The 17410-nt window shown below is 33.5% G+C and overlaps 1 protein-coding gene and 1 pseudogene across 5 annotated transcripts; both read right to left on the bottom strand.

Annotated features, from left to right (window-relative positions):
* Positions 1-41: 41 nt before the first annotated feature.
* LOC132253928 (uncharacterized) lies at positions 42-2544 on the bottom strand (annotated as a pseudogene).
* Positions 2545-2895: 351 nt separating this feature from the next.
* On the bottom strand, positions 2896-11599 carry LOC132253927 (copper-transporting ATPase HMA4-like). Of its 5 annotated transcripts, none has more exons than XM_059737367.1 (9): positions 11340-11599; positions 9697-9986; positions 8321-9066; positions 7725-8196; positions 7490-7657; positions 6045-6299; positions 4837-4959; positions 3826-4311; positions 2896-3687 (listed from the first exon to the last, which is right to left on the bottom strand). In XM_059737367.1, the coding sequence occupies exons 2-9, from the start codon at positions 9952-9954 to the stop codon at positions 3265-3267; spliced, it is 2931 nt and encodes a 976-aa protein (XP_059593350.1). In that variant the 5' UTR covers positions 9955-9986; positions 11340-11599; the 3' UTR covers positions 2896-3264. The 5 variants fall into 5 exon arrangements, with proteins under 5 accessions (XP_059593350.1, XP_059593353.1, XP_059593352.1 ...); XM_059737370.1 differs by lacking the exon at positions 11340-11599 and adding an exon at positions 11106-11123; XM_059737369.1 differs by lacking the exon at positions 11340-11599 and adding an exon at positions 10780-10944.
* Between the last annotated feature and the right edge of the window lie 5811 nt (positions 11600-17410).

Below are 17410 nucleotides of genomic sequence, written 5' to 3'. Positions count from 1 at the left end.
AAAGAAAGATACTATCCACCAGATAAAACAAGCAAACTAAATGCTATACAAATATCTGGATTCAATTGAAGTTTTTCAGAGGCCCTTTTGAACCACCAATTCTGAAATTACAGAAAAAGAGTGCAAAGCTTCGACTGTTACATATTTCAGCCAAAAAAGGGAAAAAAAGACAGTTTCAAAACTCAATCAGGTAATCACAAGAACTCAAACATCTTTTACATGGTCTGGAGAACAAGATAGGTCCAAGGTGGAGAAAAAAGGGATCATCAACTTTAAGGCAGAAACCTTTGCAAAAAATGAGAATTTTATATGTTCCTACAATAAAATCTAAAGCAATATAAGTCACTTATGAGGTTAATGCATTTCTTACACTTAAGCATCTATGGTTTTCTTGCATAATGGATTAGTAGGATCCCACACATGATTCTAACAGCAACTAGTAGTACACAGGAGCTACTGATGCCTGCCCAATTCAATCTGATCTCTTCCTTGTAGCCCGTCAATGCAAAAAGAAGCTGGATCCAAGGATGCTTCTGGACCCTTTAAATCTAATTCCAATTCCTTCTGCTTCAATTCCAAGACCAATCGCTCATTCTCCAATCCCATCCTCTCATTCTCCAGCCTCGAATCCTCCAGATCCCTGCCTTTCTTGCTGCTGAATCTCAACCACTTAAAGCGTTGTTTCTCAAGCTCAAAACCTTGAGCCATGATGGTGACCATTTGCTCTTGAAGTTGCAGCATCCGGTTCTTTATCCACTCTTTCTGCTCCCACGGAGACTTGGCGGGGTCTTCAAAAATCCCAGCCATTTCCACTTCAAAACTATCCCGACCAGCATACTGTAGCCAAGCATTGCTATCCTCTTGATTCACTTTCCTCCTTTGATGAAACCCCCCCATACTCTGTGCATGCCCATCAGCATTATCATACTCTTCATTATCCAAATCGTCAAAATCAAAGTCCTCATTTTCCTCAGCTTCTTCCTCCTCAGAACCATTATTATCCTTTGAACTTCTGGCAAGAGGTGAAAAATAACCTTGTAGATCAACATCATGACAATTTGATATGCTTTTACCATTATGGTAAGCACACATTTCCTGATAAAACAAATGCTTTGAGCTCAATATTTTTTTCACATCATCCTTCATCTTAGCAGATAGTTGGGGGCATGGAGTCCATTAGTGCAGGGTTTTCCACCACTCTACAAGTAGTTCCCCTCCCAAGAATTTCATTCAACCTCTTGTATCTCTTGTTCAAGTCATTAAATTTATCCTCGCACTGCTGAGGTGAAACGCAACAACCCTTACTAATCATTAACTTAGAGACGGTTTTCCATTTACCCTTCTTCAGCAAAATTCCTGATTTCCTCTTCAGTCCTTCCACACCCTCAAGGGTACCATCATCCCCAACACAAGCAACCACTGCTATAAGAAGTCTCACCACATTATCTGTCCATTTCATTCGCTGCCATGGAGAGCCCTTTTTACCCTTCACCCCACCGAAGTTCTCACTGCTCCCATCTTCTGTGTAACTTAGCTCATCCTCGTCGCTAGTATTGCTATTGTCATTATTTGCAACACTAACAGGAGCAATCACCTTCCCTTTACCATAATTTATAGGAATACCCTTTGGGGTTGAGCCCTTGGCTTCCATGGGACAATGATCATTCTCAAAGCCAGTCATCACATTCATGTGATGGTGATGGGTATGAGGTGGAATACTCATCTGGGCCTGCTGGTGCCTCTGAATAGAAGTTTCAACGTCTAAAATTCCCGCACTCGCACCCGACAAAAACCCACCCCTCATACCTGAATTATCCATCTTCTCACGCTAGGTTCCAAACCCCTAATCTGAAGTACGAAAAATGGAGGGAAAAGGGAAACAATCAACCTTCAAATCTTAAAATTTCCATATCTAGAACAAAAGAAAGAAAAAAAAACACAAAAATTCCACTCTTAATACAACTACTTGGCTTAAACCCCACCCCCAAAAAAAACAACGGAAAAATATATATATATTGAATCTCTATTCTTTACTTTTCCACCATTTTCCACCAACCAAACCGATGAGTAACCCAAAAACTAAGAAATAAACAAACGCCTCACAACTTTGCTTCTGAAATTACTGATTAGAAACAGAAACCCTTCAAATTAAATAGAAAAAAAAAGCCCTAAAAGGATTCAAACTTTCTTACGCATATCGCACAGTCGAGGCTTATCCAAAACCCCAAAAAAGTTCGAATCCACGAATTTCCCCAGGAAAATTTCCAACTAACGCAAAGAACTTTCCCCTGGAAAAGTACACAACAATTAATGATTAAATTGAACCAATTTTTTCATTAAAAACGCAAATTCCATCAAGCTTACCATTTGATGATCTACAACGGAGATTTTACAAGAACAGGGGTTTGAAAGAGTTGAGAAAGAGAGAGAGAGAGAGAGAGAAATGTGCTGAAAGGGAAGATGAAAACTGAGTCGACGATGAGTCAGGTGAGAAACCTATTGAATTCTTATTGGTCGTTGAAAAATGAGAATTTACATCTCCGACTTGAAGTCACATATTAGTCCATTTAATTCGATGGTTGTTTCCCACGTCAACATCGAGACAAAGATCTTTGGTGAAGTCAGGAGAATGCTTTGGGCTGTTATTCTTTTACACGTGGTGACTGATGTGGCGTGCAAGATTCCACATCAGCAATAAAAAATTATGATAATTCAAAATTATTTCTCTTATTTAATTTGTGAATTTATATTAGTATTTCATTTTGTTAGAAAGATAAATAAATTTACTATTTTTTTTTCTTGCAATTATCTCATAATAGCAATGATATACATAGTACAAGAAATTTATTCTCCTAAACAACGTGGGACATCACAAATAAGTAGATAAAATCAGAATAACAAAATTTCACCTCCCTCATAAGTAATTCTAAATTTGAAAAGTTTCCCATACATAACTTCACGAGGATTAACGTTTCTATTCCTCAAAAAGATGGTGTTTCAATCAGTTCACAATCTGATGATCTTCAAAATTGTAAACTGGGAAGAAACATTGTTAGGTTTACAATGTTAACAATGTTGCTAGATTGTAATACTATTTATTTCAGTAACCTGGAAGATGTAAAGCGCTCACAGTTCTTGATAAGATGCAGTGTAAGAAATTCTGGAGACACACCTCTAGCCCCATCTGGCAGAAGAATAGAGGAATTTATTTATCCACAAGTGCTTGTGTCTTCATCCTGAAGGCGGATTGACATGAGGTTGGTTTCATTTGGAATTCGAGTTGTGACTTACATCTCGAGCATCTTCAACATGCAAAGGTTTCTTGTAAGACTGCAACAGGAGAGAAGAGCAAACCACGCTCACGGATGAAGCAGCCATGCAAGCACCAGCAAGCCAAGGTGGTATGCGGATTCCATCTAAGGGGAACAGGATTCCAGCGGCTACTGGCATGGCGAGCACATTGTAGCCAAGGGCCCAAACATAGTTCAGCCGGATCCTTGACATTGTCTTTCTGGAGAGGTCTAACGCTGTGATTACGTCTTCCAAGTTGCTCTTGATAAGAACTATGTCAGCTGCTTCTATAGCTACATCAGTCCCTGCACCAATTGCCATGCCAACATCAGCTGCAACCAAAGCTGGGGAATCGTTTATTCCATCACCCACCATTGCCACGGTCATCCCTTTCATCTGCATTCAATTTTCATATAAATAGTTAAAACAAGGTACTCCTATCATCTAGCGGAAATTTTTTATGGATAGGAGGATGCTAACTTAAAAAGCAATATGTTGATGAATCCACACCCTGGAGTATGAAAATGAGCATACCTGTAAATTTTTAATCCTTTCGGCTTTCCCCAGTGGGTCTGTCTCAGCATACACCTCCTTAATTCCAACCTCCTTTGCTATAGCGGTTGCTGTAGCCCAGTTATCACCAGTCATCATGACAGTTGAGATGTCCATCGAGTGGAGAAAAGATATTACACGCCCAGCCTCCGGCTTCACTGGATCAGTCACAGCAAAAGCTCCAGCAACCTTTCCATTAATTGCCACTAGCACACACGTGCGAGCCAGATTCTCAGTTTCTGCAATGTGGTTCTCAACCTCAGGACTAACTGGCACACTAGAATCTTGCATAAGCCTCTTGTTCCCAACCAAGACTAATTTGTCACCAACTTTTCCGCTAACCCCAGCTCCTGGGTGCACCTCAAACTCCTTAATATCTGTCATTTGTTCCGTTTGAGGGCCAAACTTCTGGCGCAGTCTCTTAGCATACTCCACTACAGCTTTTGCTAATGGATGCTCACTATTTGCCTGAAGGTGGAAGGAAAACATGGAGAAATCAACTTTATATGTTCTCAATCCGCAGCATAAAGAATCTGCAAAACATCTTGAATCCATACATATACATTGCTTTTCAACTATGCATGCATTAGTAAATTCTATTGCCAAGCAAATAACCAACTCAGAAATATCATATGCAGTGTGCATACATTTCTCAAATTATTCATGAAATTCCGGTTATACTCAGAAAAAAAAAAAAAGGCATGTTGTCAGGACATTCTTTTCTTTTCTTTTTCATGGATTGCTTTGAGCCAACAACAACAAACACCAGAAAAAGAAAACATATATTTTTCTTTAAAAGGAAAACTAAAACTTGAAATTTCAATTATTTTGTTCTGAATTATTTGCAATGATTGCAGAACATTTTTGTTGCAACTACCTTTCAGACCTACTTTTACAACATCTACCTAATTGGTTCCTGAAATTAAAAAAAAAAATGAACTAAAATACCAAAATTTTCAAACCAAAACAGAATTCTAAATACGTTCAACTCACCTCTGCAGCAGTAGTCATGTCACAGAATTCCTCCATCGAAAAACTGGAAAAGAGCACTGCACTAACAACCACTGGTTTTCCTACTGTCAGCGTCCCTGTCTTATCAAAGACAATTGTTTTCACCTGAAGGATCAAACAATAATGCTCAGTTAAAAATCAAGAAAAAGACAAAAAGAGTAGCTGTTTGTCATAATGCATATGATAATGGGCTGCTAATCTTAGTGAAATGATGCATGGAATGATGAGAATAAGACAAGCATAATCTAGATAGTTTCCAAAAAGAAAATAAGGCTATTTAGATAAGCTTGTGAGTCAAAAGCTCTTTTTTTTCCCCCTTTTTTTCTACAATAAAAGCTTCTGAGTGTGTTTTTGGGTAATTTAATTAAAAGAGCTTCTGGCTTAAAGACGAGCATAACATGGAAGCAATGACAATGTTACTTCTTGTGAAAGCTTTTTTTTTTTAGCTTATGCAGAAAGAAGTTTCATTTTTAATGGAACCTTTGTAATACTATGATTGCTCCTTTGAAATCATGACTTTAGCTTTAAGCTAAAGTCAGTAAAAAGTATTTTAAACTGACCTAGGCATCCCACTAGAAAAGAAAAAAAAAAATCAAATTGTTTTATTTTGGACAAAGGTAATAGCCTTTTCAAGAAAGGGTCATTTTCTCCCGTTGGAATATAATCTTAGAAGCAACCCACAGAGAATTTTAAAACAGACTCAATTCATTTCAGAGAAATGTAGATTATATTCTCAACAAAGACTATTTGTTTTAATAGGGAACAACAAATCATGAAAATGGAGGAGCCATGGTTAGATGAAGCATATACTTCTTAATACCACAGTGCCTATATGCTATGTTGTTTAGTCATTTACTAATATGAGTTACATGGGGCATTGACAACCAGCTGAGATCCAGGAAAGCAGTCCCTAAAAAAAGGAGTATGGCATAAATAAATTAAATTAGCAATCTCTGTGCTGCAAACATCCAGTACTCTGTGCTGTCAAGGTCCATTTCACATATCTATGTTTCCTTGATACCAAGAGAAAACATGCCCATTTTTCTATTTTCCTGAGCCCCAAACCAGACTTATCGGTGGGTCTTTTCCATTTTTTTTTTGTTCAACAAAGTACTAAACACTGAACTTTAATATCAAATCCAAATCCCTATTGTTCATCCCTAGTAGTTAGCAGAAAATAGTGGTGTTACCTTGTGCGCCTTCTCAAGTGCATTTCCACCCTTGATGAGCACACCTAGCGAAGCACCCTTCCCTGTGGCCACCATAACCGCTGTAGGGGTTGCTAGTCCCAGAGCACATGGACAAGCCACCACCAGCACTGAAATTGCAAACTGCAGTGCAAGCTCAAATCCATCCATGCCTTTTGGCATCCAATGTTTCGGGTAGCTGCCAAGTTCTCCTAGGGTGAACCAAGCCACCCATGTTATAAATGCTACTACAACAACCTGGCACATGGTGAATGAACAAAATCAATTTCCCACACAAGCAACCATCCTGGAAAATAGAATTGTACTAAACTATAATAATGCACAAATTTTATGCTTCTTAAATCGATGGAAAAATGATAGGATACAGGTATAATAACGATAGGAAATAAAATCCAATGCAAATATTAGCAACTGAGTTTATCAATAATATTTTTAACTAAACGAGATTGGTCCAAGATTGAAAGAAAACCAACCCTCCAACTTATACCATGGCATATTTCTGAAAACCAACGGAAAATATTTTCCAGCATTCATTTGAATAATTAAAACACGGAATGATTTTTATACATTTGTCACGTAGTTGGCAGTAGTTTCATGTATAATATCAATTAATTTCATCCTTGTAATTTTCTGAATCCCAGATTATATTTTCCCTTTTTCCTTCTATATTATGGTTTGTTAAACACTCTGCAACAAGCAGATGTGCATAACTTCCTTTTCAGACTGCCTATAACAATGACAGCAATTTGCACAAGAAAAAAGCATTAGGCTTTTTTGTGGGGTATTTCTCACAAGGCAAAGCTCTGGAGAAGTAGTGTACATGTTTTCAAAATCAGTCTTAACTGTTCCAATTTATATCAGCTTCACAAACTAGAATATACATACACATTTATGTGTGTACATGTGTGTGTGTATAGTGTATTGTTATTCCAGAATGAAGCAGTGTAATTCAGAGCCAGCTTTTCCTTGTTTTATTCAGCTAGGTATGCAGTCATGGCTGTATTGTATGTTTATCATCAATCCACAAGAGAAGCATGCACTCATTAATACATCATGAGCACTGAAATGAATAGACCCTGACGAACAAGAAAAAAAGAAAGAGTAGGAGAAATATGCATATATAAACATATGGTGCATATGCACACACAAACATATATATTCTCATAGAAAGCATCAGCTCTTCTGATAATACTTCAACCCAGGAACAAGCTTCTGGAAAGACTAGAACAGGGACCGAAGTATCTAAAGTTGATATCCTCATGCAGATGACAGTTACATCTCTAAATTGACAGCAAAAAAATCTAATTTTGAGCTTATCATAATAAATTAAATGAAAAGAAAAGCAAAAACTACCAATTTAAAGCAAGAGCAAACGATTCAAACAGCAAGCAAACAGAATCTGGGATGAAGGAGACTAATGAACTCACAGTAGGTACAAAAAACCTTGAAATCTGGTCAGCTAATTTCTGAACAGGTGCTCTGGCAAGCTGAGCCGCTTCCACTAGTTGAACAATTTGGGAGAGCGCAGTCTCTGATCCAACATGAGTAGCCTTAACCAGTATGCATCCATTCTCATTGACAGTCCCACCAATAACCTATAAATCACAAAAAAGAATGGTTTGTCTTTCAACATCAGAAATTTGAAAAACAACAAAGGTATACCTTATCGCCAGGTTTCTTAGCAATTGGCCTTGCTTCTCCAGTGATCATGCTCTCATTCACATGGCTTTGACCGTTTACAACAATGCCATCAACAGGAACTTTTTCCCCTGGAACAATCTTGAGTATGTCATTCCTTTGTATCAATTGAGTGCTAATTTCGATATCTGATATTACATTATCTTCATCATCCAATGCTATCAGATGAGCCGTATCAGGAGCAAGGTCTGTCAGCTTTGCTAAGGCATCTGATGTTTTCCCCTTAGCTACAACCTCCAAATATTTTCCTAGCAGAATAAAGGATATCAACATTGCACTAGTCTCAAAGAAATCGTTTCCTTCAAACATATCTGTAGTCAATGCTTTTATTACTATATAAACAGAGTAAAAATAAGCAGCATTGGTGCCCAGTGCAACAAGAACTTCCATATTAGCAGATCTTCGTCTCAATGCATGATATGAACCCACATAAAATCTGTCAACCACAGGCAAAGCAAGAAGATTATTGAGTTTCAGAAAATCATCTCTAAATCAGAAATTCTCAAACCATAAAATATACCAATAGCAAGAAGCTGTAATTTTATGTTTTATTTTATTACCTTCTACCAATGATGAATTGCACCGGAGTGCAAAGGATCCATCTTAAGAGCATCCCAACTGTAAGCATGTTTTGAACTTTGAAGTCCAGCCAGTTCCCATAAGGATGAAGCATTGGAAGTACCATGGCAAAAATAAATACTGGAATTGAAAATAGACAGCTCCAGATAAACTGGTTTCTGTACATCCAAATTTCCTGTTGACGTTCTGTTTCTCTTTGTCTTGGAGGGCTGTACAAGGTTGCATGGTAAAAATTGGAGCCCTGTCCAGCTTTTTCAATGCAACATATGAGGGACCTTGGACCAGTAAGGTCAGGGTCATAGCTGACAGTTACCTTATTTTCTGCCAAGTCCATTTCTACATCATTCACTCCTTCTACTGATTCAAGATAGGATTGAATTATGTTTATGTCTTCCTCAGAGCTGATCCCCTCAAGTTTCAAGTGCACTTTGTTCACATCATTCCCAGAATTTATGACATCAGCTCCAAAGCCAGCATCCTCTACTGCTTCAACAATGTGATTGAAGTCAGTGATGCTTGGATCAAAGTGGACCTTTGCTTCCTCAAGAGCTAGACCCACCACAGCCTTTTTAACTCCATCAACCAATGAAAGAGCATGTTCAACCGATTCAGAACAGCTGGTACATGCCATGCCTTTAATTCTGAGACGGCACACTGCTATTTCTTGTTCTGGCAGGTCATCAACTGGAAAACCTGCATCTTTTATGGCTTCTTTAATTGCATTTGCCTAAAACAAAATTCCAACGTAAATGCTTCCAGCATTCAAGAATATAAAGAACCAGAATATAGACATCCAGAAACTATGAAACCACAACCATAAATTCATCATCTAGGAAATAAGACATCACCTTAGCATAAAAATATTAGTAATCTAACTCAAGATTTGTAAAGGTGTCCACAAATCTGCTAGAGTATATCATACTTGGAATGAAGCAAACAAAATTTTTAAGGGAGTAGAACTTGTGCTTTTGCCTCTCTTAAGGACATGCACACATTAAACACACTAGCATCAAATGCTCAGGCATAAGAAAGTTACAGGGTATTCATTCATAGTCAATAGCATTCTAAGAAACAAATTCACGTTCATGTTATTCTATACTGCATGAAGCCAGTGAAAAATAATAACTCTTCATAAAGAAACACAAAAAGCTACCAAGTTGTCATGAGATCTAAAAATGATCAAAAAAATTGATTTGCCATATAAAACTCACAAAATGATCAAAAAATTGATTTTCCATATAAAGGCTACCAAGTTATCCTGAGATCTCAAAATGATCAAAGAATTGATTTGCCCTATAAAACTCGGATAATACATCATTTCAAGAAAAATTCAGCTGCATTGCCAAAGATGACTTACCGTAATGAGTTCTGGTATGTATTTAACAGCAGCCTGACCTTGAAGCACCGACACCATAACACTCTCAACCCCATTAAGCTCAAGAAGTACAGATTCTATGGATGTTGCACAAGATGCACACGCTATATTCCCTATTTTGAACATAACCGTCTTAATTTTCTTGTCTATGATGGTACTTGGTTGAGATGCAGTAACTACAACACCATCCAGAGGCTGCAACAGAGGCAACTTAAGTTCATCTTTTCCATTGATCTCCATTTCCTTATTCCAAGGATGCCTATTCCTCAATCCTGAATAACAGAGAAATAAATCAGAACTACAAAGCCAAACACTTCATCTTTGAAGTTACCAACTTCCCATTTCCTACTCCAAGCAGTGCAATATAAATTGCCAAATATTTTCATAAACTGAGCTCCATCTGATTGATGACAAAACATAACAAAAGTACGGAAAAATAATACAACCAACAAAAAAATTTTGAATCTTAGACTTTTCATCTGAGTCTGATACACGTATACAGCTTAATGGAGTTCAATCCCTCGCTATAAAGAAGCAACAAGTCAACAACAGAAAACATTAACATTTTTTCTGTTTCTTTTCATTTCCTCTTCTTTCTCAACAATCAAACAGAGGATAAAATAATAAAATAATTATCAAAACACTCCTGAGCAGGGCAGGAGCTGACATAAAGTAAGAAACTTTGTACCCCTATAAACCAGATACCCAGTAATAAAAAATTAAAACCTCAATATTTTTCTAAAATCTAAAAGGTCACTAATCTAAATCACAAAAACTCAGCTGAAACATATTTTTTTAAAACTTTATACTAACATTTATGGAGTACCAAACATAAAAGATAAGTTAAACAATAAAATTATTAAAAAAAAAAAGAAAAAGGAAAAGGAAAAACTCCAACAGGAACGTATTAAGACCCAAAGAAACAAAACAAAAACTGGTCATCGTACGCATTAAATGAGCTAAAACATACATCCAAAAACATCATACTTGTACTTTTTCAGAAATACCAAGTGCCAAAAACCTTCAATGAAAGAAAAAAACTGATGGGAAAGAAGAATATTATACTTGATTTTCTCAGAGAAAGATAGCTTCATAGCGACAGATTCCGGGTAGTTTTAAAACTCCCAGAAACTGCTTGCTCCCCCTGGTCCCCCACTTCTTATATATTGGGTCGGGTTGGATCAACCCATTTGGGCACCCAAACCCAAACCCAACAAAAACGAATATTAGTATAACCTCGATTCCCAAAATAAAAAAATAAAATAGAATCAACAATCATTCACAACAAAGGAGCCCAAGAAATCCTATTTGTAATTTTCTACAAAAAGTACAAATATCAAACTACGAAAAAGATCAAAACAGGGGAAACCTGAATAGAGTTAAATCAAGACCTTAAATTTCAGGAGCAAAGAAATTGAATCAAAACAACGCAAAGCCGAAAAAGTGAAATCAAGACCTTAAATTTCAAGAGAGAAAAAAAAAAGGTTGAAAATTTGACAACGTAGCAGAAAGCATAGTACTAGAATATTGAGTTGAGATGATAACAAATAGAAAGGACAGAGAAAAGTTCCCAGATTGCAGAGCAGACATCAATGGAGCATGGACTCATGCGGATGCAGCAGTACCTCTTTGGACTTATCCGGGCGTCAGATTACGGAAGAATCACGTGAAGTGGATAGAGCTCTTGGCGGCAGAGTTGGGAAGGGAGGATGGAGAGAAATTAGGGTTTCCCAAAAAGATGGCGGGTAGACACTAGACGATTAGGGCTAGGGTTTTGTGAGAATGAAATAGAAGATTCTGGTTGACGAAGGTGTGGCGCACAGAAAGGGGTGGACTCTTCTGCTTGGTTTCGTATACTTTTTGAACTTTTGAATCCGCAACGTCTAATTATTTCCATTTCCCACCAATATTTGTATTATTTAAATGAGGTGTGTTTGGCTCGCGGTAAAATGATATATCTTGTGGAATTCTATTCCAAACAAGGGATTTCATAGCCAAAAATAAATAAAAATTAAAAATAAATGTATAGATCTATGATAAAAGTGTCAATCCATATATATATATAAAGTTTCGTTATTTCACATTTTACGAATGGTCTTATTTGATTTCATTATTTTGAATTTTGTAAATAGTTTCGATATTTCGTACCTTATAATTAATTTTATTATCATATTTTTGTCAATTTATTAAATAATATTGTAACCATATTTTTGTTTTATTTTTTTATTTTTATCTTAATTTCATATATTTGTATCTTATTAAAATTTATATTATTGAATGTTTCGCATCATGAGTGGTATATGATAGAGAATTAGTGTTATAATATTTTAATTTTTAAGATGTCTTTTTGAGTTTTAATTTCTATATTAGTTCTAGTATTGAAAATGACAAAAATTATGGTTGGTTTGGTAATTAGTTTTTAAAATAATTTTTTATTCTTTAGAAAAAAAATAGAAAAATTTGTTTGATAACAAAATATTATTTTTTATTTTCAAATAACATTTTTTATTTGTTTTCTATTATTTTCATTTGTTTTCTAAAATCTATTTTAAAAATTAATTATAAAAACATATAGAATTATTAAAAATAAAACATTAGATATTAAAATTATTTTTAAAAATATTAAAAATTGATTAAAAATATTTTAGATTTTTTAAACAAACTTTTATTTTACAAAACATCAAATAACGATTTTAAAAATTTGTTCTCAATAACTATTTTTTAAAATAATTACCAAAACAGACCTTATAATTCTATTTATATTTTATTTATCAAATTATAAACTATTATGATATTTTTGTTTATGAAATTTTGATTTTTTCGCAAGGGAGTAGAAAATGGAATAAAAAAAGAGAAAATAATTATAAAAGAAAAATAGATTGAAGCAAAATCTTTGCTTTATACTTTTTTTTTTTTTTTGATAAAATATACAAATAAAAACATAGTCTCAATGTATTAAGTTATAATTCTATTTTAAAATTAAATATTTAAAAAAAGTTTGCCTCTAAATTTGACTACATGGTTTAATTATTTATTTATTTTAAATATATACATGTGAAGATTGATACAAATTTGTAAAACAACCCTTCAAACCATGTTTTCTAGCAATCAGTATATAATAAGGAGAATTTTAAAAAGGGCAATTAGGCATTTTATTAAGTGAAAATGAGCATTGCACTAATTTCTTTCCTTATTTAATTTTAATAATATAAATAAATAAATAAAATTATTCATAAATAGATATGACACTTATTTCCTTTTTAATTTTCTAATAATAGGAATGAATAGAGAAATTTACCTAATTTAGGAATGTCACATTTATAAAATTTTCAATAATCATTTTCTAACTAAAATACTCGTAAAACAAAAGATATGAGCATAAAATTAGAAGTAGGGTTGTACTTGATAAATTAATAACCTCGAATAAATAAATTTTTTATTAGTCTTGACTTTGGTGAATATGTTAAATTTATAAGATAAGACATTATAGACAATATCTCGATAATTCAATAATTAATCAACATTTGCCTAATTAATAGATTTTCCTCGGTCCTAATGCTATTAATTTATTGAACAACAACATGAAAAATACTAGCAATTATAAGTTAATAGTAATAACATATAGCAATTTTAAATATCATCCTCCATTTTTTAAACCTTATTTAAATTAAGTTCCACATTTGTCACAACCCCACTACATAAATTTTAAATATTCCTCGACCTTGTCATCGAGCTCATACCTATGTTAAGCATGTGACCTTAATATAAATGTTAGTAGGGGTATTTATCTCTATTATGCTAACCAAACAAACCTTACTTAAATTGGATATTGGTTCGTGTTTATTAATATAAAACCTAAGCCCCTTTCATCATTGTCAACATGTGATTAAATGAATGACACGTATTTTAATATATACCATCTAGCATTGTGACCTTTACCACCACAACGTTATCTATAAATCAATTTTTTTATGGATTGGATTTCACTTGATTGTTTACGACTGATATTTTGTTTAAATCGATGAAACTTGACTACGAGGAATAGAAAGAAAAATTTGAAATAGCATGTTACCCATCATTATATGTCAAATTTCCTTAATTGGATAAATAGCATAAACCATTTCTTAAATTGATTAATCAACTTATTAATTGGTAGCTAAAAAATAGTAGTATGGACCCATGACACACCCTTATCAAAATGTAACTTTGTACAAATGGGTATAAGTTGAGAGCCACTAAAATAGTGGTCCTTGTCCAATTTTTATTTTACTTTTAGTCTGGAGCTAAATGTCAAAAATAATTTAGGCTTTTAACTTTTGTTGGAAGTTTTGGACATCCCAAAGGCCGTAGTGATTGGCCACGACCATTATTCCAATGAGGTGAGTTGTGGAAGTCAACATCATCTCCCCACATTTTTATGTGAACACCCTTAGACAAGCTTTGGTCTTCCCTCCATTGCCTTTCATGGCCGACCATGGAGTATCTTCACATGATTCTTCTTTTAACCTACACTAGGGAAAGGATTTAGAAGGAGGGATGCACCAAAGGACTGTTTGGGAAGATAGAAAATAACTCTAGGAAAGCTGTTTGGAGATGAATCTTTTATGGCATACTAGATTGGCCATCCAAATTGACATTTCACCTCCCACTTTTCCTTTGTTAATCATAAAGTCATAGACTACTAATATTAGTATATGGTAGGTCGTTTTCAATATTTTGGTTTTTACTCATTAATAACAACATAATAATTAAATTGTAAAATAACATATGTTCATTAATGCCTAAATAAAAAATCACAATATACCATAGAGTATATATTACAAAACACTTGTGGCAAAGTAAAATTTGTCATATAGTAATAACTCTCTTAAATAAAATTGTGACATGTGTCGAATGGTCCCACACAAGGGAGAAATAAAAGTTGCTCCAAATTAAATAAAGGAAATAAAATGTAATTATAAAAATAATAAATTTGATAATTAAAATAAAATAGTATCAATTTTCATTAGGAAAAATTATGTTTTTGGGCCATCTGTTACAAATATTGCACATCGATTAGACCATCGGTATTGATTTGGTTAAGTAGCGACTGGTCCAATTGATTAGACCACCGACTTGCATGATATTGATTTGATTAAATAGTTGAATCATTTCAAACATTGAATCGAAATCAAATTGTTTGAACCGTCCAAATTGTTGGACTCGTCCAACTATTGAACCGACATTAATGATTAAACCATTGAATAGACAATCGAATCATCCAAGCTGCTGGATTGGTCGATTTTTCAAGAATCAAATAGGTTTTCTCTTTCCTGCTTGCAAACCCACCTTTCCCCAACTGTTCGCCTCAACCTTCTGTCATTTTGCAGCTTTTTGCATTCGTTACCCTCATGCATTATCCACTCAATTGGTAGCCACTTGACTTATTATGCTTTTGATTTATGAGTTAGTTTTATTTACCTCATTGAAGTTTTAGTTAAATACATCCGAGCTTCTTAGGTTTAAAATTTTATCAAATATCTTTCGATTTTAAGTGAGATGAGAGGTAAGTGAAAATTATAAATAAAAATGAAAGGGGATGTATAAATATCAGGTTAACCCATATTAAATAAAATTTGATTTCATTTTAGAATACATCTTCTTAATATTAAATCATAAATACAATATATAATTAAAATTAGTAAAAAAATATTTATATTTAAAACATTTGATTTTTATATGAAATAGTTGAATAAGTAAAATGAGTTTGAAATGATATATAAAAATAATTTATTAATTTTTAATTTATTTTACTTCATTTGTTCTTTATCTCTATTTTCTTTACTTCACGTTCTCCTCTAAACTTTCTAAAACATTTTTTAAAATGTGTTAGGAAATAATTATAAATTTAATATGTTTTTTAAAAATATATTAAGAAGTAATTAAAAATATAAATAATATTTTGATCAACAAAAATAAGTGGATAAAATCATTTTTTATATTTGAGTTTTAAAACAAAGTTTTGACTTTTCCTAGTAACGGTTTTTTTTTAATTAATTTTTGAAAAATATTTTTAAAAGCATTATTAAAGATACCTATTTTTTTTTTTTTTGAAGTTTTCAATTTTCACTTTAAGAGTTTGATATAGTTGTTTATGAAAGATTCTGGCCTTTTAAATATTTTTTAACATAAAAAATATCTTAAATTTATCAAAAATCAAAATATTTTAAAAATAAATTGTCAAAAGATGCTTTCGAACAATTTTTCTAAAATAGTTGTTTTTTTTTGTTTTTTTTTTATACCAATGAGCCTTAGGGTCTCTTTAGTAACTGTTTTTTAAATAATTATGAAAAATAATTTTTGAAAATAATTCTAAAAATTAATTTTTGAGAATTATTTTATAATTTTAAAGAACAAAAATTTGTTTAAAAATCTAAAATATTTGTATAGTTATTTTTTAAAACAGTTATAAGAAAAATAAATCTAAACAAATGAAAATAACTAAAAAATATTATCTAAAAACACTTTATTTTATATTTTAAGAACAACACTCAAAAAATAGTTTTTAGTTGCCTTGACATATTTTCTATGATTTTTATTTTTGAAAGCATAAAACTGTTCTAAAAAACCGTTCAAAACAATACTCTTAGGCATATTGAGTTAAAATGATTATGAAAAATAGTTTTTGAAAACTGTTATTTAATTTTTGTAAAATAAAAGTTTGTTTCAAAATCTAAAATAATTTTAACTGGTTTTTAAATTTTAAAACACGTTTTAAAAATAATTTTTATATCTAATATTTTATTTTTAATTATTTTACATATTTGTATAATAATTTCTTAAAACAACACTCATAAAATAAGTGAAAGCAAAAAAAAAAAAAAAAAAAAAAACAACAACTAAAAAAGTTAGTTGAAAACACCTTATTTTCTATTATTAAAAATAAAAAATAAAAAATAATTTCAATTCTCAAATGTGTTTTCTATATTTTTTATTTTGAATAACAAAAAACTGTTTTTAAAAACACTTCCTCGGTAGGTGTCACACCCTTGAATATCTCACTTAATTTTTCATGAGTACCCGGTGCTAAGGACCCTTCCTTAGCCAACCTTCCTTCCCAGCGTTTAGACAAACAGAGTAAAACACATAAAAAACAAAGTAATAAGGACACACGAGGTTACGAGAATCCTTTTCCAACTTGTATTAATCACTCTTACAAGACAAAATTGTTTCATGAACCAGAGTGCAATGCTCTCACCCAAGCATACGAGAAGGAACCCTTTCCCCAATCTTTTTTTATCTGTTTCAAGGCTACAGGAGCCCTTTTAAACGACTCAAGCTGCAGTTACAAATTTGAATTTCCTATTTCAAATCTTGGAGCCAACTATATGGTTATGCAACTGGCCAGAACTGCCCTCAACTGCCTTGCATAACCACCCACCACCCAGATAGTGGCCTGCACATGCCACCCACTTGCACCAGCCATCATCCCTCAGCCAATTGCAGGTCAAATGATGGCTTGACTTGGTCACTGATCTAGCTGCCACTAGCTAGCTACACCGCCATCTCCTCAGGTTTTGTTCGCCAAGCTGCTAGTGAGTCCCCCTAACAAGTCGACCCCTCCCCCGTAAGGTGCCTCTTGTGACCGGGTGCCCATCAACATGTCTTTGATCAAGGCCATCTGAGCCAGGCAGCGTGCACCAACCATTTGACCAAG

Source organism: Vitis vinifera, chromosome 6 (genome assembly GCF_030704535.1).
Source record: "Vitis vinifera cultivar Pinot Noir 40024 chromosome 6, ASM3070453v1".
In the NCBI taxonomy this organism is placed as follows: domain Eukaryota; kingdom Viridiplantae; phylum Streptophyta; class Magnoliopsida; order Vitales; family Vitaceae; genus Vitis; species Vitis vinifera.
This window is presented reverse-complemented; position numbering and strand designations above follow the sequence as displayed.